This window comes from Taudactylus pleione, unplaced genomic scaffold, assembly GCF_031769625.1.
Source record: "Taudactylus pleione unplaced genomic scaffold, aTauple2 ptg000006l, whole genome shotgun sequence".
In the NCBI taxonomy this organism is placed as follows: Eukaryota; Metazoa; Chordata; class Amphibia; order Anura; family Myobatrachidae; genus Taudactylus; species Taudactylus pleione.
Window position 1 is genome coordinate 2,706,678 of NW_028284409.1, and position 25,529 is coordinate 2,732,206.

General features: G+C 40.1%; 1 protein-coding gene across 7 annotated transcripts in view; it reads left to right on the top strand.

Annotated features, from left to right (window-relative positions):
* The window catches only part of PTPRK (protein tyrosine phosphatase receptor type K), a 437,401-nt gene that overhangs the window by 159,471 nt on the left and 252,401 nt on the right, over positions 1-25,529 (top strand). For all 7 annotated transcript variants that reach the window (XM_088452079.1, XM_088452101.1, XM_088452086.1 and 4 more), the window contains exon 6: positions 25,109-25,283. In XM_088452079.1, the coding sequence (XP_088308205.1) occupies positions 25,109-25,283 (175 nt within the window). The remainder of the gene's footprint in view (positions 1-25,108; positions 25,284-25,529) is intronic.

Here is a 25,529-nt window from a genome sequence, read left to right on the forward strand (position 1 = left end):
TTATCTCTTCGCAGTAATGGAACACAGCAACTCTACTAAAATATATCTTCATAAACAAGTCTAAAGAAGCTTGCACCATGTCCACGAAATGCATAATAAATTCTGCAATTCTTCTTTAAAATTTGGGATTGTCCTGCTTAAATCAGGACTATTTTTACCACTGGCAATTTTGAGGACTTCTACAGAAGGTGAGCTACGAGAGGGGCTCTCATGCTTTAAACTACATATAATTTATTATTTGAGGGTTGTCCATTTAAACAGCTTCTCCTTAACCAATTTTCCCATATTTGCAGTGCATCTGGCTCATTGGGAATCTTTTATTATTTTTTAATTTCTACTCTATGCAAGCAAATCCAAAAAATACTAAGGATCAATGGCCTTTTTGGGAGAACTAGGTAAAAATAGGTGGAAAAATTAGGGTTGTTTTGTATTCTGATAGTTTACTTGAAAAAATAAAGAGAGAGTGGGAGAAATTGCCCAAGCCCTTTTATTTGTCCAAACAAGAGACTCCGAATGGTCTCCCCTATTACCTGAGTTTATAGCAGGTATGCAGTCTAATAGTAACTGGCACACAATCGATGTACCCAGTGACAGAACTTGAGTGTTGGGCCCAGATGCAAAAATTTGATTTGGGCCCCCCTCCTCCACCCTACTCCAAGTTCAAAGTGCAGTGGTTGACAGGAAGAAGCAAGAAGGTGACAAGGAGAGGGAGACGGGATAGATAATAGACAGTGGGTGATAAGGAGAGGTGACAGGCAGAGGGAAGAGGGTGAGAGGTGACAGGGAGAAGCAGTAGGTGACAGGGATAGTTGACAGGCAATGGGAGAAAGTGAGAGGGGATAACCAGTGGGTGACAGGGAGAGAATGATAGGGATAGGTGACAGGCAGTAGTGACAGGGAAAAGCAGTGTGTGAGAGGGAGAGAGTGATAGGGATATGTGACAGGCAGTAGTGACAGGGAAATGTAGTGGGTGCCTGACACATTATACCATACTGTAGTGCCCACGTATTATGCTACCCTGTAGTGCCCATGTATTATGCTACCCTGTAGTGCCCACACATTATGCCACACTGTAGTGCCCACACATTGTGCCGCACTGTAGTGCCCACACATTGTGCCGCACTGTAGTGCCCACACATTGTGCCGCACTGTAGTGCCCACACATTGTGCCGCACTGTAGTGCCCACACATTGTGCCGCACTGTAGTGCCCACACATTGTGCCGCACTGTAGTGCCCACACATTGTGCCGCACTGTAGTGCCCACACATTGTGCCGCACTGTAGTGCCCACACATTGTGCCGCACTGTAGTGCCCACACTATGCTACCTGTAGTGCCCACACTACGCTACCTGTAGTGCCCACACTACGCTACCTGTAGTGCCCACACTACGCTACCTGTAGTGCCCACACTACGCTACCTGTAGTGCCCACACTACGCTAACTGTAGTGCCCACACTACACTAACTGTAGTGCCCACACATTATGCTCACCAGCAGCATCCTCAGGCAACCGGAAGAGCAGCAGTCAAGCCTCACAATAAGTTACACCCATGAGGCTGCGCTGCTGCTAAACTCCTTGTCAGAGAAGCATGTGATGGGCTCCTTCAATCAGAGCTCAGCACATGCTCCTCTGACCCCACTGCAGAGACTACTGGGATTTATTACCCAGTAGTGCACTGCAGTGCTGAGCCTGACTGCACTGTGCCCTGGTCCTCTCTGCATGTAGCAGGATAAATCACAGCCTCGATGACTGCCTGGCAAGCAGCTGCACTGCAGCCTGCCAATTACAAATGGTGTCGGGCAGCGCGGACCCCTATACTGCGGCAGGCCCTGGTGCAGTGAACCGGCTGCACCGCCGGTAGTTCTGCCCATGGATGTACTGTTGGATCCAATAATGTAAATACTGTGTCAAAGCACAATATATACAACAGTAGCACCGTATATCTTAAATATCCTTCAAAAAAATGTATCTGTGAAAAAAAAAATAAAAAAAAATCAGTAGACCTAAAATAGCCTTGTATCTAGGAATAAAATTGGGGAGTATATTTACACAGCTCCTTACATTTAAAGACTATAAAGTGGGACTATTAGCTTTATTATAGAAAGGATGAGAGTAAATGTAAAAGGGGGTCCTGTATTATCACTGTGCATCTCCATTTATTGTTAATATTTCTTGTCCCCATGTTTTCTGTTTTTCCTATATGCAGAAAATGCATGTTTGTGACTTGGCATATAAAAGGCAGCCTTTTAACGTTAATGGAACTAGAGTAAAGCCTGTCATTTTCAGTTGTGATTAAAGTATGCAATACAATTTGTCATTTGCACACCTACCAACATTGTTTCAGCAAAAATTGTGATAGCATATGCAGCACATATGGGGATGGAAAGGCCATATGTGGCATTGTCACTTTGGGAATGTCCAGCACTTGCCTTCCCCAACCCTCCTTCCCTAAAAAGACCCCTACTTTGCCACACACATTGATTTCTTATGGCACACGCTTCCTCCCTACAGACTGACAGTCAGGACAGCTGGGACAGTCCCTTCTAGGCGTGAAGAGAATAAGAACCGCATATTACAGGAGTGGCCTAAATTTGTCTTTAAGGACCCCAAACAACAATTTGTTTTCGAGACCACTTTATAAACCTTGTAAAATATGTTAGTAAGTAGTAAATACACCTGCGCACCAGGTCGGAGATCTGGATAACATGAGGACCAGGTTTGGTCATCCCTGGCATATGATGAATTGTGAACAATGCAGGCATACAATTATAAACATGCACGTTATCTAGTCCTCTTTACATTATTTCAGGGACCAATCAGAAGGAGACAGTCTTTTTAAAACTGTCCGGGAATAGGAAGTCTATCAAATAAAATGTTTCCATGATGCTGTGAATTCTTCTCGTTAATGCATCTTTATAGCCAAATAAAGTGGTAACTTGTGCTTGCCCTCCTGTCTCTGTTCTAGCAGCTTCCCAGTGGATGCCTTGTAGTGTCCATTATAAAATTGCTTTGTTTTCAGTGGGGATAATTTAAAGTTTTAGGTAAGGATGTGAGATTATTCCTCCTCTTCTCATTGCTTTGTCATGACTAGACTAGCAGGCCTTGTGACTACAGCGACTCAAAGGTGAATTTAGGCCTGGCACATTCTAGATCTGAGCAATCCTATATTGGCACTATGATTGTGGCAGGAAACTTTGAAAATGTCCTGCGAGACCGCAGTGAATATGGAGGGCAGTCACATGACAGGAGAACAAGAACCACATGTTGTAGCTGCCGGCAGCAGTCAAGATGATGCAAGGTGGTCAACGTGCTGCCTGTGTCTTCAATCGCTGCTACCTTGATCAGGGGTGCTCCAGGCCCCAAGTTCTGGACAAAAAAATGTATATAATAAAAAGTGTATTTTTTTTCCTGTGTGTGCGCGCATTAGCTACACTTATTTTCAAGAGGCAGCAGCAACCTAGTACTGCCTGTCATCAATCGCTGCTGCCTCGGTCACCTGTGTGCCATCCATTCATTGGATGGCACACAGGTGTTCCTGCACTGATGTTACTTCAGTGACTGCAGCACACGTTAGGCTCTTAGAACGTAATGCAGTTATATGCCATCTCCAGTCCTAAATTTAAGAAGATCAGATCTAAAAGTATATTTCATTAAAAAATCCATCACCTAGTTTTAACTGGTTGATTTTTTTCCTTTGGCAACCAAGGGAGTTATGGAGAGGGAAGTTGGTGTTTTCTATTAAACATACAGTGACAGCCAGGTAACTCATTTATAATGATTGTAAAATTTAGTATTTTTAAGTATTAAGTAACGTTGGCTTTTAACCATACTTGTCTACCCTCCTGATTTGGTCGGGAGCCTTCCGAAAATCGGTTGCCGCTCCCGACCTCCTGGGAAGGCAGGCCTTTCCCTCGGCTGCCGCCCACCCCTCCTATCCCCTCCGCAATAACCCCTGAAACCCCGCAGCGGGGGTGACGGTGACGTCATTTTGGCCCTGCCCCCTGCTTCACAATGCCCATTTTATCGGCCTTGTGTAGCCGGGGTGGGGCCAAACTGCTGTGATCGCGTGACCCCGCCTCCACCACGCCCGCAAGTGTTGTCACCCGCCCGGCCACCCCCCCCCCCGCGGAGCAGCCAGAAAGTCGGCAAGTATGCTTTTAAGCTACAGATAACTGCTTTTAAGCTACAGATAACTGTTACATAGACATTTTAATTGCAGTACATAAGAAGCAAATCTAGGATTTAACTAGTAATCGGAGCTGGTAGCACTCATTATTATTTATTATTATTATTATTATTATTATTTTTATTAGTATGGGATGGGCTCTGCATCGGTCTTGCACCTTGGACAGGGATACATTACAATTTAAATAGCTTGCCCTTCTGCAGTCACACTCTTTAGTATACCCACCGTGTACATAACCCTATATGAAACACTTAAGTACATGTATAGCATTACTGCTGTAGTGTCGGTGCAATGTTTTCCTCTGGAGAGATCTCGTGTCTGCTTGTTCTTACTACAATGAATCCATCCTGTTACTCTGCCTCTCATGGGAAAGATGACATATGGTAATAGATTCTTAGAGTACTATCTGTAATGTAAAGCTCTGACTGTATCAGCCCATTCAGCCATCCATTTCTTTCTTCTCAAAGGTTTGCTTTACTGTACCTGAATCATATCATATCTGGTAGCCGTGCAGAAGCAATCTGCTATGTTTCAGTTTAGCAGCAGAGAGATCCCCAGTGGATGATTTGAAATGTGATTGCTCAGTACACAAGAGCTCTCTGGGTGTTGAAGGAGCAGACTAGAATTCATTCCATTTGACAGCTGTGAATTACATCAGGTTCAACTTCTGACAATTAAAGTGGGTGGTTGCACCATATACTACAGAGGAATGAGCACAACAGGGCAGATAACTTATTCCATTTCAACTAAACCAAATGAAGTATTTAGAGGGACAGACAGACAGTTGAAAAGTTTTAAGACCCTGGATCTTGCCAACTAAAATAATAAATTATCAGCAGTTTTGCTTGTTTAACTCTACAGTCATTCCAAAGAAGTCATGCAGATGAAAGTGTTTGAATGGAAGTGAAGGTTAATTGCATATATTTGTTTGTCACATAGTTAAATATCTATGCTTGCTAGTACCACAATCTGAAGATGAGTTTAATCAAAGCTTTTCCTTAACAATTTAAAGTTACCGTAGTTTAAATAACAATTATTGACTCTTCCAGTGTAAACTAAAGGCTTGCACAGCTACTTATCGTATCTCCAATAAGGATGTGTACCAACATTCACAAGTATGGGGTGAGTTACTGTGCCAATGTCAGAGTTTCCACGCAACTTGCCCCCTTTGGGTCTAATTGAGTTGACCCCCTAACAGTCACAAATCCTTGTGTTCCACAGCAACTGTGCATTGCCCTGTGAATTGCGTGTAGGAAAGGATTGTCTTGACATAGTATGCCAGATTTGTGTGCCAAAAAAGGTTTGTAGTTCTGTGATATACACACAATCCAAGGTTGAAGCACACTAATCACTAAACCGAGAAAATATCCATGTAACACATGCATACATGACCATGCTTTAGACCATCGTCACGTTATCTTATGACAAAGATTATATAAAACGTTACCTTTGACATTGGCAATACATGTATATGAATGGCGTATTCACATGAGATTACTTTAATAAAATAACAAATGTCTAAAAACTGAGGGAATTAGTATTTTCTACTGAAATACACCAGTTCTACAATCATTGCAATGGTGATATCTTTCAAAGTTTATTATAATGTTTTGTATGTCTGAAATTACTAGTACCTTTACACCTGCCCTACATGTAAATAGTTTGGACAATTTACACTAAACTATGTTTTATAGTAACTGACTATTATGGAGCAGAAAGCCGAGGACACATCAGTTGACCATCATATGGGAATTTTGTACAAGTGACATTGAGGTTGTTGGGCCAGAAAGTTAACAAAGCTGTTTTAAATGGAAAAATAACTTTCTTCCAAGATAAAAAAATAAACAAAAAAACTAACAGTTAAGTGGGCAGCCAGTAATGCCCTGTAAACGGGATGTAGCCGGGATCCTGTCAGTCACAATACAGACAGTGACATCCCGACGATCACAATCCTGACAGATTCCGACGGTGAGTATTAGGGTTAGGCAGTAGGTGGAGGGATAAGGTTAGACTACGGGAGGAGACTGTTATCGCTGGGATTGTGGTTAGAATACTTTCCAAAATCCATTGGGATTTTGGTTGTCGGAATGCTGCTGACAGTATTCTGACTGTCGGGATTCCATCCCCAACCCCTGTAAACTGCAACACAGCTTAATTGGGAATCAGTATGTAATACCGCTGGCTGCATGGCGGAGGTTCTAATCCCGACAGCAGAAGCCCGGCAGGGGTGAAGATCCTGATCGCTAATTTAGGTAAATACCCTTAACCCTACCCCCTACCCTAACCCTCCTTTAGGGGTGCATAACCCTAACCTCCCCCAATAGTCCCTAACCCTAAGCCCCCTCTAAGTGCCTAAACCTAACCCCCCCTTTCCCGCAGCCTAAACCGAAGTCTCCCGGTGGGGGGGCTCCTAACCCCAACCCCCGGGGGTGCCTAACCCCAACCCCCCCTTCCCCTAGCCTAAACCTAACCCTTTTGGGGGGGGGGCTAACCCTAAGTCACCCTGGGAGCCCTAAAACCTAACCCCCATTCCCCCCCGCGCGCCCGGCATACCTTCGTTTGGTATACCAGGCTCCTGGCGTAGGTCTAATGACAGGCATCGGGATGTCATTAGTACCTTGCCGGAATTTCACTGTCGGGAAGCCGACGGTCAGCATTTTGACCGTCTGCTTCCTTACTGCATCCACTTAATTGGCAATGTATGTCATAACTATACTATGCTGAGTGCATTTTATAAACCCTGATTATCATTTCCAAAAGTGATAATAGCCACAGTAGTGATTGTAAAGTTGTGACCTTTACATTAGAATTTAGAGTTGAGATGGGAAGTGCAATCCCCACCCTAATTTTTCTTCTCATTTAAAATTTTTGGCATTATCCCTTGCAATCCAAAATGCCATTGCCAAAGTGCGAAACTACATTTAGCAAGTAGTTGTACTCAAGTGAAAATATTCATAGATTAAAATGGTTGTATTTGAACCATAGCGGGCAGGAGAAGATAGGGCTTGAGTGGGCCCCACGAATACGTACAATAGCGCCATGTAGCTTTTCTACTTGTCAAGACATGTAGTTCTGTTGTTGTAATTTCAGTTTAAGAATCAATACTGTGGTACATTTATTTGTGGTGTTATTGTTAGTTATATGATGCCACAATGTGTTTGCAGTACTGTACAAGGATCAACAATACAACTACACTTTCAATACATAGTAGATAATCTGAGAAATATTAATTAGAGATGGACCGTTTGGTTTTGATTCCGTTCTTTTTGCCAAATTAGCACAAATTCGGATAAGTTTGGATTTATCTCATTGGCTATCCAAAACGTGCGAGTGAGATAGCCATATAATGACTTTTTTGAGATCCAATCATAACCAGGTAAAACCGAACCGCTTATCTCTGCTATTAACACAACTATACAACCAAACACAAGGGGAAGGGTATGGGTGAAGTGAGAGGGGAAGTTTAGAGTGACTCACTCTGTCTGTTAAGACCTTGTAGTGATAATTTGCTTGGGAAGAAGTAAATCCGCACTCACTAACGGGCATATATATCACAATCCACATCTCTGATGTGGATGGGATGTGATAAATTTGCCCAAATTTGCATTTCAATATTTGAATACATCGCAGAGGTGTACCAAATATTGCATGCAGGGGCAGAACAAAAAGTCTTCCCCCTGCGATTCCAGTCTCCGCCTCTTCTCTGTATTTTTCTCAGAAAATTACCCTGAGTGTGTGACTGTGCATAAGCCACCGGCTGCCAATATGTGATATGCTTAATAATAAAAATAAATGTGAATTTAAGGGCTTGGAGGAGAATTTGCAAATTTTCCTCCAAAAGCCCCTTCAGACATTTAGGTGATAATAAAATAATGTAGTGCTAAGAGGAGATTCTGAGGGCATAGGGCCCTGCCCATATGAGGGCTTGCAGTCGGAGGGAAAGGTGTAACCAGGAGGGTGAACTGGGAAGAGACAAGATGGGAGGTCAGAGGGCAGAGTAATAAATAATGAGGGGTGAAGGGCTTTTTTGAAAGATGAGTCAATCCCTGAAAACACTTTTCTCCCATTCTGTGGTTGTATGTTTTTCTTCATCTCACAGTAAAAAGTCCTACTTTTCTGCTTGCCAAATATTTCTTCTGTGTACGGAAACAGACCCTGCCAACAGAGATGTTGACTAAAGAACAAGTGTGTTTTTCATACTCCCTGTACTGTGTAACTGGGAAAGATGCATAGTACAATCATGAATGAGGAAAAATTCCTTCAGGCTCTTGTTAAAAAGGGGAGGTTCCTTGTGTATGCAGAGATGCAGGTATGAAGCCATCGCTCAATATAATCAAAGCAGGATTATAGTACAGTAGTTACACTAGTATTTTATAACTTGATGAGACTGGATTTTAATATTCAACTTCTTAAGGTAAATCAGCAAATATTTCATGCCAGGGTTTCCTCTAAGCACAGAGAATACTGTATATGTTAGTCTATGATATGTAATAATCTTATTTACAAAGGAAAATGTCTTCTATTCACGAACAACAAAATAAATAGTGAGCTGTCAACGGACACTAAAAATAAAATACAAGTACAGAAGCTTGAATATGAAAAGGCATATTGTAAAGATATTTTACATGGTGACCTTATTTACCTCATTTAAAGAATATTTTCAGTAATGATTCAATTTGAGGCACAGAGGTTTCTTGCAGTGTCTTTGTAATCGGATTGCTCAATTGAAGTCTGTGCAGACGGAGGGAAAAATTGGGGTGAAGTGTTGACAGACGTCAGAATACAGAACTGAAAAGGACCTAGGGGAAAGCTGATCAGAAGAGAGGGAAGGAGGAGATGCCATTTAGCACATCCAAAAATATACGTTCAAAACCAGTGCCATGCTGTGCCTTTAAAATCTGTTTGACATTTCCTAAACACATATTTGACCTTGTTGTATCACTAGAACTTTCTCATGCCTGCATTGCACATGATTGGGGGTAATTTAGCTCTCATATGAATTATATGTGTAAGACTTCTCTTCTGCATAATACTTACTGTTCATACTGTTCATGTCAACACTTCACTTATTTCTCTGTTCCTTCCTTATGAGATTGCAGGCCCAGCTGCTCGCTTGATACAGCTGGAATAGTGTAGACAAGCACACTGTATAATAATCAGTCTGCAGAGCTTTCTCTTCTGTTCGTATGAAAGAGGGTTTGTCTCTGCAAGAATGTTGGCTACACATACTATAATACACTAGCTATTTTAATGAAATTAGCACAAAGTGTGTAGACCACAAACTATTGTTTTTGTATGAATCCAGATACATTTTCCTCCTAGCGATTTGACTAATAATCAACTTTGTGAGAATGATTTAAGTAATATGCAATGTTGGTTGGTCACTGCACCTGCTGCGGTAGTCCTCCTGAGGGCGGTCGGTTACTATATTAAGAATGTGACCAGATATTTATTAATTAGGGTGCAACCAATACTCTTATGCATTATTTTCAGCCTTGACTACTGTAGCCTCCACCTAGTATTCTTCTCACCCTTCTGTCATTGCTTTGATCCATTTCAAGTGCTAAAGGAAGACTATTATTCCTTTCACATTGAAAAGCAAATTCCCTGTTCAAGCATTCGAATACGGTACTTTCTGAATCAGCATTGGTCCTTTTTCTGTGTCAAAGGTTGAACCCGGGTCAAAATTCCCAGGACGGACTTTGCTTTTTACAAGGATCGAAGTCCCATGAATTGTACCTGGGTTTGATCCTCAAATTATCAGGTCCAAATGCGTGACCCGGGAATTTACTTTTCTGTGTGAAGAGGGGGGGATACAGGTTGGGATCGGCAAAAAAAAAAAAATACTGCATCAATTGCTGGGTTTTTGAGGTTTTCCTGTGTGAAAGTCCTGGGTTATTGCACATGAACGCGCAACAACCCGGGATTTTTGTCAGTGGAAACTGTTCCACCTGGGTCCTGTCACCCGGTAATCCTTCCCGGTTACCTAGCAGGGTTTTTCCCAAGAAGAACCCATTTACAGCACGGTGAGAGCTGCATTCCGGTGCAAGGAGATGTAATCTCCGAACACCGGCAATTCACCCATGTGCAGTGTGAACGGTGCTGATCTGGGAATAACCCAGCGCACATGGGGGAGGGGGGGGGCACCAAAAACTTTTTGTATAGTAAAATTATAGTTATGCCACTGTATATCATGCTATAACTTTTACCAGTAAGGTTGATTTGGGCTTATTTGCTTGGATCCAGCAAGTTAATCTTACCCTACTATTCTTTGTTTCTTATTACCTGACCCTTTTTTTATTACCAGTATTTTATTATATGTTCCAGCACAAGAACAAATATGAGATGGAATACTTAAGGGGAAGGGGAGGATACAAATAATTGGAACATGTCCACAAAATGATACACCATGATACCATATGATACATTTTTTTAATTGATTTTTAAATAATTGAGTAGAATATGAAGACCCTCTTAAGATGAGTGTAATTGAAACAGAAGTTCCTATTCTGTTGGAACTTGTTCAGTGTCTCATATAGCACAAGTGTAGGTTTCCATTTCAGCAATTATATTAAACAATTCAGACAGTGATGCAGGTTGAGTCTCCCATATCCAAAATGCTTGGGACCAGGGGTATTTTGGATCTCGGAATATTTGGATATGGGAGTCTCAAACTGTAGTAGTTGTTTGTTATCCCTTTGATGCTACTATTGCTTTACTGAAAGCAAATAATTGATTTGTTTACTGCTTTATTGATATTGGATACTGGCACTTTCATTAAAATGCTCAGGTTTAACTAGGATCTGGTTGTAACATTTGGTAAAGAATAGTATGGACATCCTGCTAGTAGCTTGATTAGTCCCACTAAATACATTCAGATGTTCCTCTTTGACCACATTATCCCCAACAGATAGGAATTGGGGAAAATTCAATGAAGAATTCAAGTCGTTGAATCAACACTCCATATAATAGCCTATATGAATATTCTTTATTATTAGTGCAAATTGAGCTTTTTCTGAAGGCTTCCCTGAAACACTTTTAGATATCGTTCTCACTCTTTTAACAAAAGTTTGAGAGTTAAAGTTTGATAAATATTAGAAATAACTTTTTTTGTGACCAATGACGTTCAAAATTAAATCTGTATATTTATCAGTAGAAACTACTTTTTCAGCTTCCAAAATGGGAAAGAGGTAACCTCAATTGTGTTTAATGAGAAATATTCTTTTACTGTTGATTCCAAATTTATATCTGGCATAAGAGAGATTTATTAAGTCTCCAAAAGTAAGCCTAGTCTCTCTCATTGCGATTTGATATGGAGTTAGCTGCGCTCGGCTTCCCTTTTCCTCCTCTAAGCTCCAATGAGTAAGCTTCCAGTTATCTTAGGAGCTTCTGAACCTTTTCTGACTGGGTGCCATCTTGGTCTGTAGTGTTTCCCTCAGTGTGGTAGCACACTTTGACAATCTTTTATTATTCCTGACTAAACAAGAAGAGATTTCAACTATTTCTGCTGTCAGTGTGAATGTGTTCTTGTGTGAAAGGGGTCTGTATTTTATCTGAGCTTTTTCTCGTATGTAAATACTATATTGTTTTCTAACTATAGTCTTACACAGATAATATATAAATGTATTTTTTAGTATAATGATAGTCTATATTTAAAAAAAAAAGCAAATATATTTTAATCTCAGATTTTCTACAGTTAATGATAATAGAAAAGGGGAGCTCTTCCAAAATAAAGTCTAGTATCAGGTAAAATTGCCTCAGGGTTGTTCAGAGCGGAGTACTCAGTGTGTCAAGTGTGAAGCCGGGGTATACGAGTCAAGATGGCCGGGAGGTAACGCCTCTGAGCCAGCTTGGCTTAAGGCTTGCAGAAATTGTACAGGGATGACCGTCAGAGAAAGGTTAGTGAGTCTTTACCTATTCACCCTTGTTGTTCACATACTTTACAGTCTCCGGATGTGGGTTTAACATAACCTTTTTCTTCTGGCACAAGTGTTCCACCTTTGGTTCAACAGTCATTTGAACCTCATCTATGCAAAAAAGGCTTTGCTTTACTATGTGTCTTTTAGAAACACTTGGCTTCGTTGGATACTCTTTAAGGACTCCCAGATTTACAAACAGATTGTCTCTACAACCTGTCCTTGTCCCCCAGTTTAATGAGGTGTTTGATTTTACCCCATTCTAATTGGTAATAGAGCTGTATGGTACATTGCTCTCTTACATAGGCACTGGAATCCCGAGGTTTTGTCCTTTTGAGGGTAAATAACTGTAGTACTTGACTTGGAGACCCTTGTTCTGTTTTGTCCCCTTTTCTTTTCACTTCCCTGCTTCTCTAAATTTCTCTCTCTTTATTTTTTCTTTGTCTTCCCCTTATGTGATTTGAAATGCTTCAATTGCTATGGAAATTGTTTCCTTAAATATGTTCCGTGTGTATAAATTTTGTTTTGTACCTTTCTCGAATTAAATAAATTGACACTAAAAAGGCTTTGCTATAATGGCATTTTCTCTTGATCGTTTATGTGAAGATTCCACATCGTCGAAACCGTGTAAATGTTCAAGTTCCTGTACATTTTCCAGATTAATCGGATTCAGGTTTTTCTCAAGAAGCAGAAGATATACTGGATGAAACTGAGGCTGAGGATATTTCAGCCTGGGAGGATATTATCTTCTAAATAGAATATTGGATATATGCCAAGTACTTTATTTTGAAGACTTAACACAACAAAGCTTTTCAGGGACTGTCTCTTCTTAAAATAGAAAAAAAAAGTTGTTCCATTTCCTTCAATTTCACATTTACGTTTTTGGAGGAAGCTCGTCAAAAGCCAGATAGGCGTTTTCAGATACTTAGATGTTTTACTTCTATTTACCTATTTTCTAAAGATTTACAAAATGGGAGAATGCCACCTTGTGTTGATTCCATTGAACATTTATGTAAATCTTCAATAATCTTTATACCTTAAAAGATGCTGTAGTTAGGAGATGCACAGCTATTCTGAAGTCAATTCTTTCTTCTGCTGGTGGTTTGTTACATCATATTTTAGTAGCAACATGGAATAATGAATGTACTGAAGATTGGCAGAAGGATTACAGTCAGGTGTACCTAGAGTGAACATTATTGCCTTTACTGGATCATACCAAGGATATATTAGCATATCTAGGTGACTTAGTAATGGATTCTAGTGGATAATGGTTGTGTGTTGGTTTTCTCCTTCTCTTGGCTTAATTAAGTTCAACCTGACAGTTGAAGGTAGAGTCCAGGCTGTAGGGATACAGAGGGAGGAGCCAGCAGACCTTTTGAGTTTTTAAACATGTGTTCCTGCTCCAGAAATGCGCCCCATATACCCCAAGGTAGCAGTGTCCTCCAGATCAATATTGAGAAAGAGAGATTTAATGGTAAGTACCAAATATCAGCAAATTAATGTTTTGCTGCCAAAAAAGAAAATCCCACACGGGTTGCAGATTAAACTGCTACATGGACTAGTAATCTATAAAAGACTGATATATGTAAATGCAATGGACTTTCTCTGCTTTGATGGAAAAGGAAGGAATATGGGATGTTTTGGCTACACTTTTAATGAATATACTAAAAATGTTGCTGCTCACTATATGAAGTTTAGTTCTCCAAAGAGGAGCCAGGTCGAGAGGATGATCTAAATACAGTGCACGCACAAGTATTTGTGCTATATATCATTGTTTTGTTTTCCCTTTCATATAGTCGCCTCCTTGTTCTGCATATGTGTGTGCCTATATATATATATTTATAATATAAAAAAGGGGGGTTCCTTTTGTGCGCTACAACTTTGAATATTGATTGAATTGGAGAAATTTCCATCACCTAGGGGGATTTATTGCAATATTAGCTGTTGGTCAAACACAACCTTCTAGTTACTCTTTAAATCACTCTTTGTTTATGTTTGGGATATTATTCATAAAATAAAAGCCCTATGGAAGTCCATGATTCTTATACCTGAGTATTTTATTCTTGGTATATCAACAGAGGTAAAAATATATAAAACTATTTACAATACAAATCAATGCATAAATGGCATAAAACAACTTTTTGTAAAGCTACCTCAGTACAAGTTTTTCAAAATGATGACCCCGTCGATTAACCTGCACCTACTACATGAGAGGTACACCTAAGAGCTCACACCCTTAAGGGCAGATAACATCTATCATTTTGTAAACTTGCCCCAGTACAGAAAGTTGCTTTATTTATTTTCACCTCTGTTGATATACCAAGAATAAAATATACAGGTCTAAGAATCATGGGCTACCATAGGGCTTTTATTTTATGAATAATATCCCAAACCTAAACAAATGTTGACTTGAATAGTAACTAGAAGGTTTTGTTTGACCAACAGCTAATATTGCAATAAATCCCCATAAGTGGTGGAAATTTCTCCAATTCAATTAATATTAAAAGTTGTAGCGCACCAAAGGTACCCCTCTTTTTCCATTTCAATTTATAAATCCTCTACTAGCAGAGGTCCACCTAATTGGTGCAGCTGAACCGCTGTAAGCACGATATAAGGGTTCTATATATATTTATATTGGACATTTTGGGGGTGTCTTCAGCAGTGGCCACAAAATGACTCCAGGAACAGCCTACACTTTAATAAAAGTATATTGCTAATGTTTCTTCACATGCACCCTTTAGAGGTACACAGGATAATTGAAACATTTTTTGGTGTACTAAGATACGAAAGGCACATACCTATATCGCAGTGGCACATTGGCAAGAAATGACTCTCTCCCTTTACTTTTTTTTTTTTTAAATATACTCATATGTTTTTGGTATGTACTTTGTTTTTCAAACATTTTATTGTAAGACTGCAAAACATACATTTCAATGCATACAATATATCTTAATTTAAAAGTACACATATAAAATATATATCAATAAGAATATAGGGAATAATCTATGAAATCAGCACAATCATATAGTACAATACCATCCGGTAAGTAGAACATAGAATCCACTGCATAAAGTCAGAAAAAATGTTTCTTTAGATCAGAGAAAAATTATGATTCTATAGCCTCCCTGTATAAACCCTCTGACTAAAAGGGAGTTAACAATTCCAAATTGTACTACTGAGTTAAGTGGACTGCCTGACTAAGAGAGTCCTTTACTGTAGAGTGGGGAACCTTTTTTTCTGCCGAGGGCCATTTTGATATATATAACATTATTCGTGGGCCCGGTGCAGGCAATGCACCCTCTGTGTGACCTCACATGGGGCGTGGCCACAATCGCCGGTGATTACAGCAATGCCAGGAGCATCCTGAGAATGCTCCAGGCAGCTGTAAGGGCAGCGGTGGGACCGTCTGAAGCGTTCTAAGGATGCTCCAAGTGGTACGGCTGCATAGATTCTGGCTTCAGGGTGCCATTCTAGGCACCCTGCTAGCCAGATGAGGCTAGCAGAAAAAAGCTCAGGTTGGCCAGACCAATGATTCTGCGGGCCTTATACGGCCCCCGGGCCAGAGGTTCCCCATCCCTGCTGTAGAGGGTAAGGTGTGTATATATGGAAGCCAAATAGAAAAAAAAATATCTGCCTTACTATCTTGTCTGTTGACCTCTCTAGCAAGTTCATATGAAACAAATCAGACACTCTAGGTAAGGAAAGCGTCAGTGAAAGTGTATCAGCCGAGACCCACTGGGAAATAATCGTCTTCTTTGCTGCAATTTTTGCCATCAGTGTACGTGTACCGCTGGGCAACCCAGGCACTCCTGAGAAGGAGGGAAAGTCCAATAGAGCCCACTCTGGGGGCACATTAAATACTATACCTAACTTTGAGGTAATATACATCTCAATTGATGACCAAAATTTTTTTACCTCCCGACAGGACCACATACTATGCATCAAGTCAGCTTCAGGTGATTTACTTTTGAAACAATTAGAATCCGGCGAGACCCTAATGAGAGAACTCAATCTAGGGGTGACATATGAGCGATGCAGTAGTTTGTAATTAGTTTTTGCATACGATGCAGAGATTAGTTGCTTATTTAATTTGGCAAACTCTTTAAGAATGTCAGCTATGGACACATCAGGGGATACATTGCACCATTTAGCCAGACCAGTTATTTCCTTGTCTAAACAATGGGGGGTGACATGTGTGAGCATAGATAATAGACGTTGTAAACGTCACACCAGGGCAGCATAGCAGCACATCGTCCAACAAGCAACCTTCCTGTGGCATTTTAGATAAAATAGTAGTAGCATAACTATGTATTTGGAAATATACAAATAAGGGTATAGTAATTTGAGGATGCAATTCTTGTAATTTGTCATAAGTATATACAGTTATTGAAGTTAGATCAAAAAATTGATTAATGGATCGAAGACCCTGAAGATCCCATTTAGTAAATAACGGAGATTAAAAAAAAGTGTTGAAACCTGTATTATGTCTTTTAGGAAGAAATAAAGGTATGTCAACAGGTACCTTGATTTAAGATCTAGCAAGATGCCAAGCTCTGCAAGAAGTGTATATTAACAAATTTTGTGTTATATGTGCCGGTTAAGAAGAAGGACATGTGTAAAAGACCTAATGGGGTGTCTGGGCTACAGGCTTGTTCCAAAGCAGTATCAGCAAATCTATCTGTGCCTCTGATCCAGTCAGCCGCATAGCGATAATTAGCTGCTATAGCATATGTTCATAGACATGGTAAATTACCTCCACCTAAAGTGGGTGGTGGTCTCAATTTATATAAAGAGATTCTGGGTTTCTTGTTAGCCCAGATAAACTTGCTGATCGCCCCATTGAGAACTTTCAAATCTGATTCGGACAAGAGTAATGGAAGCATTTGTAGGGGGTATAATAATCTAGGAAAGGAAATCATTTTAATAAACTGGCACCATCCAAGATACGCCAGGGTAGATTTTGCCATTTATTAAAATCAAGAGGTGTGCGTTGTATTAAAGCAGGGAAGTTGGCTGCATATAATTCTGAAGGATCTGGAGTGATGTTAAGTCCTAAATATTTCAAATTAGCACGAGCCCATTGAAATGGAAATGAGTTATGCCAACCCCTAATAACCTCAGGATGTAGAGCGAACGCCTCCGCCTTAGCCTGATTCACAAGGAATCCAGAAACAATGTAGAAGTCTCTTAAAATCTTGAGAAAACTGGGAAAGGCTGCATGCGGGTTTCTAAAATATAACTGCATAGGCTGAGAACTTCAAATCGCAGTTACCTATTATAACACCTTCCCAGTCCTTGCAAAGAAAAAAACTACGAATAAGGGGTTCTAATGCCAGATTAAATAAGAGGGGACATTGGGCAGCCTTGTTGCGTACCCCAGTGTATCATAAATGTAGAGGTAGTAAGGCAGTTGATAAGGTATGCTGTGGGTGTAGCGTATAATGTTTGGAAAAGATGTACAAATCCCCACCAAAATGCGCAAATGAAGGATACATAACAAATGTGACCATGAGACTCTGTCAAAGGCCTTGTCAGTATCACAACTCACTAGTAATGTTTGAGTTTCTTTTGCAAGATGAGATTTAAGGTCCCCATACATTAGAGATTGATTGCAGCAATCGTGCAATTTGCAATCGATTGTATATAAAAATCTTTCCCTTTTTCAATCGATTGCAGATTGCAGAATTGCCACAATCGATTAAAAAAGGGAAAGATTTTTATAAACAATCGATTGCAAATTGCACAATTGCTGCAATCAATCTCTGATGTATGGGGGCCTTTAGTCAGAACCGCAATCAGCTGTCGCAGATTATGCACTGAATTCCTGTCTCATAAAACCCATTTGTGAGTAGTGTATTAAATCAGGGAGGACCAACTGTAGGCGTTGAGCTAGAAGACTAGTTAATATCTTTGGTATGTACTTTAATGTCCATCTTCTGTACAGTTTAAGTTTTGTCTTTAATATATCCCATTCTTGCCATATTTTATACATTTTTAACTGTGTGAATAATTTTACAGCTTCGGTCCTTGCATCAGATCCTACATCTGTCCGTTTGTGAATACAGTGTAAGCAGATTACATATTCCTGTTAGCCCTGCAGCATTTTGCTTCAATTTGATGTCCTTTAAAATATTAACTAAACATAATTCAAATTCTTTATTGAAAGTGATGCATTGAATTACTGATATGCTGAAGGCTGAAGTGCCCTAATTAAATGGCATAAATAAATGTTGAAGGGATAATGCCATGTTGGTCATAGCAAGTGTTAGTTTACTATACTAACTTTTTTGCCTCTCAGTTGGCTTCAAATGTTTTCTAAATAATACAAAGAAATTGGTAATTAGTTTTTCGTTTCATACTAAAATGTTAGACACATGTCCTTCATACTTTCATCATCATTAATAAGGATATAACCTTATTACTATCAGTACTGTATTAGTGACTTTCCTCTACCCAGCATTGTGTTGCTAGACTGACTACTGGAAGCAATTTCTCCTTTCGTATATACAGTAGTTTTGAATTGTGTGCTTTACTGGATTTAAGGCGCATATCCATTACACGACTAATGAACGATATCGTTCATTATATTGTGCATTGGATATTGACCCCATACTGAACAATATATATCGTTCAGTGTGGGCACTCTTTCATCCCCGAAGACAATAATCGTCAAGTTGGCCTACATGTTCAGGCGATGACGTATGCCAACAACGAAGAGCGGAAGCGCGCATTGCTGGTAATTTCCGGCATATTCACTGCATGATTAATGAACGATAACGATGATATCGTTCAAACGTTCATTTATATCATGTAGTGGATATGCGCCTTTACAGTTGCTACTTTGGTGGAGTTTTGGTTTTTATATCTGTGAAATGTATCAATTAGTGTTTCTAAACTTGTATTTAAGACAGTTTTATGGATTTTAAGTGATATTATCGAGCGCATATATAGTTTTTGTTGAATTACATTTAAGGGGGAGATGTACTAAGCCTTGGGAGTGATAACGTACCAACCAATAAGCTCCTAACTGCCACTTTACAGCCGGTGTTTGAAAAATTACAGTTAGGAGCTGATTTTTGGGCACTTCTCCTCTTTATCACTCTCCAAGGCTTAGTACATCTCCCCCAAAGTCATGAAATTATTCTGGACAGTGCTACAAATATATGTCAGCCTGTTGTCTACTTTGGATGTTTGTTACTCTCGTATTGGAAATAGGGCCTCTGAGGGAAGCATTGTGCATAGTGATCAGCATTGTGTGGGTTTTTATATGTTTTCTCCATGTGTTACTTTGGCTTTCTCTGAAACAGACTAATAACATTATGGTAGGTTAATTGACTTCTACAAAAGTGAACCTGAGTGTGTGACTGTTAATACAGGTTGAGTCTCCCATATCCAAATATTCCGAAATCCAGAATTTTTTTTTTGGTTTACTGAGATAATGAAACCTTAGAATTTTGATGGTTCAATGTACACAAACTTTGTCTAAGGCACAAATTATTAAACATATTGTATAAAATTACCTTCAGGCTGTGTGTATATGAAACATACATGAAATGTATTACTTTGTTTGAGCCACAAAATTATTGAAAATATTGTATAAAATACCTTCAGGCTGTCTATATAAGGTGTATATAACACATAAATACATCCTGTGTGTATACTTGGGTCCCATTCCCAAGATATTTCATTATGATATGCAAATATTCCAAAATACGGAATATACAGTTATCCAAAATACCCCTGGTCCCAAGCATTTTGGATATGGGAAACTCAACCTGTTTTGTGAATGATCACATAGCAGCTGAGTGCACTGCACCTAAGATGACTGCATTACCCTCGTGCTATACTGTAAAGTGCTTTCGGTACTATTGGGATAAAGGCACTATATAAAAAAATACTTATTATAAAGCACCACTTATATGTAACTACAGATCAAAGAGCTTTACCAGATTTACTATGGATGCAAAAGCATATGTCTTGTTAGATCAGAAGATCATACTTGCCTACTTTTGAAAAAGCATTTCAGGGAGATCGTGAAAGCAACATCTATGAGCATGCGTTAATGTGGGCGTGTAATGCTACAACGGACAGGTGTGTCATAAAAGTGACTTACATTCAAAAGTAAACAAGCCCAAAAGCAGTTGATAGGGTAATTACAGTCGCACAAGAACTTATCTAGTATCTCTCAAAAAGGAGAGAAAATAGACCCTCGTACTGTGTCATCAGAAAGTCAAAAACTACAATATGTCTGCTACCACAGACATATTTGATGCATAAACAAGGACAGAAGGAGAAAATGAAATGTCACATGTGAAGCACTATATACATTTAAAACATAACTTATTAATTGTTAAAACCCAATAGTGGTATGAGAATCGTGAAATAGATTAAAAATAAAAAATTGTGTCAAAAAGTAAGAAATGTGATTTTAAAAGGAATTGTGGCACAAGTCCTTTCCCCTAAAGTGTCTCAACCAACAATTAATAAAAGTTGTTTTAAATGTATACAGTGCACCAAATGTGACATTTAATTTTCTCCTTCTGTCCTTGTTTACCCAAAAGCATTGATGAAAATACACTTATACTTTTCAGAAAATTCATGTACAGTAGCCATAGGGATCATTGTGCCTTATATCCAATGCAGGGAAATGATGCTAATTATCCCATTTTAGTGTGTGTATATATATTTATATTTTCTGTATGTAGCGGCACTCTGGACCCACCACGGGGTAACTTGCTCCGGTGCCTTCCCAAGGAGGACAGCGCCCCCAACATAGCTCAACTCTGCAAATAGGCGGCACTCGGAGACTTGTAATCCAGTGAAAGCACTGGTGTTTATTTCAATAATTATTGCTTTCACTGGATTACAAGTCTCCGAGTGCCGCCTATTTGCAGAGTTGATATATATATATATATATCATTTTTTTTCTTTTATATAACCGCTATATAATGGGGGTAAGGTGCAATCAGGGAGATAGCTAGACTCTTCAGGGAGACAGGGAGATTGCTGCTATTTCAGTGAGCCTCCCTATCAATGAGGGAGAGTTGGCAATTATGTGTTAGATGCAGTGGCATATCTATAATGGGTGCAGTGTGTGCGGGGCCCCCGGGTCCAGGGGGGCCCCCGCACTGCGCACACTGCACCCATTTTTTATTTTTATTTTAAAGTTACCTGTCCGTGGTCCCGCATCTGGTCTCAGCGCTGCTCAGAACACCGGAAAATGCCGCCGTGGCCATTTACCAGCGTTCTACGCATGCGTAGTAGACTCCGGGCACGCTCTAGTGCCCGGAGTCTACTAAGGCTCCGGTGGCTGGCCAGCCGCGTCAGCCCCTGGTTAGATGGGCTAAAGTAAATTGTCAAAGCTGGAATGTGCATTTGTGAGATGACCATGTGTAACAGTGCAAATGCAGTCCTCAAATAATATTTACAGTCAGATCATTTAAAACTATTTTAATGAATTTATTTATTTTACACCATAGAAAGCAGTTTCTGGATAGTTTAGAAATAAAATGCATTACAGTGTGTGACCACTTATATTTTTTATGTCTAGATTAAATTACAACTACCATTCCACGCGTCACTAGTCACGGTAAAAATGTAAATAAGAGTATGTCATACACCTTTTGCAACCAAAAGTCTGGGAGATCTGTCATGTGGGGGGTCCAGGAGGGAAAGTTGTGGACGTGAGGCAACAATTTGTGTCATTGTGGCACAGCCCCACTTAATTTTTAAGCAGTTTGTGGCATTACTGCTTGGGAATGGGGCAACATGTCCATTCCCCCAGCCATTTCTCAGGAGAAGTGGGCAGCATGTTGAAGAGTTGCCCACTGTCCCGGGAGTCTCCTGGAAATTTTGGGAGAGTGGGTAAGTAGTGGGGACATAATTGTTTAAGCATGTAATATTTTGCTGCTCATGTTTTACCAATTGTCTAGGTCACAGGTTCTCAAACTCTGTCCTTAGGACCCCAAACAGTGCATGTTTTCCAGGTCTCCTCACAAAATCACAAGTGAAATAATTAGCTCCACCTGTGGATATTTTAAAATGTGTCAGTGAGTAGTGAACACACCTGTGCACCTGCGGGGTGACCTGGAAAACGTGACCTGTCTGGGGTCCCGAGGACAGAGTTTGAGAACCACTGGTCTAGGTGTTAAGTGGATCCTTGTCATATTTGTCCAAACAAATTCTTTATCGGCATTGCTACACTTACTGCAAGCATCTGCTAATTGCTGTGGGACTGCTGGTTTGAACTCAAACCATTAACTTGAATTAAACCTACATGAATTGTATTGGCACCTTGGAAGCCTTTAAACAACAAGCACATAGTAAAACGTGCATTGGGTCTGTCATAGGCCATTCTACCCATAATGATCGCTACATAGCACACAATATATGATGCTAACTGATGTGGGAGGGATACAGAAGACATTGCATATACTGTAGAAATGTTAGTTTGGAAGCCCAAGTTAATGACTTGCCGTCAGGAGCGCCGAGGGGGGTGGGGTGGTTACTAATTGCCCCGGGCTTATTGGAGAGGCCCAACAGGGGCCTGTGTCCATCACCCTCCCTCTTGCTATGTGCTGGACTGAGCAGCAGCAGTATCCTCTGCCTGTTGGGGGAGTGATTACACTGATCGCTTCCCCCCTGAATTTGCACCAGGCTAAAGGACTCACAGCGCCCCCATTTCCAGGGCGCTGCAAAAGTGTTTTCTTTTTTTATATCTTTCTAAGAGGATGTCCCCCCACCCCCCCTTATCCAGGCCAGCTCTCTGAAGCCCTGTCCACGGTTGAACCACTTGTATAAAGATTTCAATGACACTTTTCAAAACAGTGTCTCCGATTATTTGAAAGAAATCTTGTAGCACAGAATACGTTGTTTGACTTATGCAGCACAGACTGTGTAATGATTAGCATTATTGCCTCACAGCAGTGAGGTTGTGAGTTCGATACTCACTACAGCCCTAACTGAATGGAGTTTGTATATTCTCCATGTGCTTGCATGGGTTTCCTCCAGGTACCTAGGCAAAATTAGACATTTAGTATTGGGTGGTCCCAGTTACAACCCCTCACGAGAACTTGTCACCTTCAGTGTTGCAAATAGAGTAGGCAGTGTATGGCTTGCACCCAAAAAATAGGCGCGTCACGAGGGGTGTTGTCACTTGAAATGGGTGCGTGTCATCATGACACTCCACAATAGTGCCCCCAACTCTTATTACACCACACAGTAGTACCCCTTATTCACATTATGCCACATAACGCCACACAGTATTGTCCACAATGCCACGCAGTAATGCCCTTATTCACATTACACCATACATTATTACCCTTATTGCAAATTATGCCACACAGCAGTATTCTTATTGCACACTATGCCACACAGTAGTACCCTTTACTTACATTATGCCACACATTAGTTCCCCTTATTCACTATATACCACACATTAATTCCCTTTATTCACTTTGTCACACAGTAGTGCCTCATCCACATTATGAAACCGTAATGCCCCTTATTCACATTTATGCCAGCCACAGTACACATTATAGCCCCTTACCTATTCATCTTCTTTCCTCTGATAAACCTCACCCGGGATCCGGCATGCTGTGACATTTTCCTTTCTGCTGGGCCATCTCTAGTTTGCTCTCCATCTATGAGCCATATCCAATTAGCCCCGAAAACTGTTCGGGCGCTAATTGATCCCCGCGATCAGCAAAAAACAGGGATTTTTGACGATCCCCAATTTTCGACGATATTTTTTTCATCCCTATCCTATTATATACAGATGCACACACACACATCCCAACTGCCCTGACTTTAGGTAGGCCAAAATTTTATTTGTCCAAAATAGGCAGAACAGCGGTGAACATTGTGTGTGTGTGTGTGTGTGTGGCATTCAAAGGTTTCTTTTATAGGATAATGAAGCTGGCCAACATGTTAGACGCACTGGTCATGACCCTCTGATGCATGACCGGTGGTTTGTGTGTACTTGTCCCCAACCTGAAATGTTAAGAGATGCTTTGAAGGAATAATCTCACATACCGATGTGTCCTCATTCGTCTTTGCTGAAGTCGCACCAAACAGCCTTTCTTGGCGTGCCTGGTCCCGTGATTGACTGTTAGCGCCGGACGTCTTTTTTTGCCGAATATGCATCTGAGTTGAGGTGTGATGTGACTAGGACGCACCAGGAGACTGTGCTGATATATTTTATATGTGAAACTTGTATATCTGTGTGTGACTGAGTCTCTCAATCAGCATACAAAGTGCTATGATGCAGCAGCCACAGCTTTTTTTTCCACACCAATTCCATTTTCAGTCTCATTTGCACACACATATAGAAGTGTCACATAACGAATTACTCAGCACATCCTCCTGGTGCTTCCTAGATGCCCAACACTAGCAGATTTGCCCGGTAGCTAGCGGCTCACTCACACCAGGCATATCGCGCTGCATGGTGTATTGAAGCTAGATGAGAGAGTACACATCTGTATATATTTCAGGAGGCAGGTTGGAGACTTGTTGGATCAGCAAATTTTGTACCTTTCATAACATGGAGGAAACATTTTTCTTTTTACAAGTACAAAAAGTGATCTGTGTTTAAAAAAAAAAAAAAAATATCCAGAATAATAGAAGTACAAAATTATTTACTTCTGTTACAAAGCTAGTAGTCTTGGTTACCTATGCTTTATGATGCTAATCCTATTTCATGTTTAAGTTTTTTTTTTTTATATATATATATGTTTGATATTTACTTTTTTGTAATGGTTTTAGTTATCTGAGTATAATAATACAAATAAGAAGCCTAGTACAGTGTAGTCATATATACTAACAATTTTAGGTAGATTCTTATATCTTTGTCATATTATTATCCTATGAGTTGAGAGCACACTTTCTAGTTGCCATAGAGCCATTATTTGCTCATGGCATTATGTAAATTAATTAATAATGCTTTTCTAGTGCAGTACACCATATAATTTTATGTGTTGTGTGATCTGATATCTGGTTTCTTTTCAGAGGAGGAATGGAGAAGATATCCCTGTAGTGCAAACAAAAAACATCAATCACAGAAGATTTGCAGCCTCTTTTAGGTTACGGGAGGTGACAAAGGCAGATGAGGACCTGTACAGATGTGTGACACAATCAGAGAGAGGCTCTGGGGTCTCAAATTTTGCTCAACTCATCGTCAGAGGTAAAAATTAATACAATTGTGTTTGTTATTTTAATAAACTTGTTTCTGATTGGGAAAGTACAATACATATTACTGTAACAGTAATTGGCCCTTTTCTTTACTATTAAGCAAGCCAAGTCTAGCGTGCCAACCTTTTTTGGGAAAAACATTAATGAATAAGTGACATGCCACTCTTATTTTTTAGGCTTTTCTAGAAGTACCAGCTACCCAAAGATTTTAAATTAATTATCCTCATTGGCTGTCTTT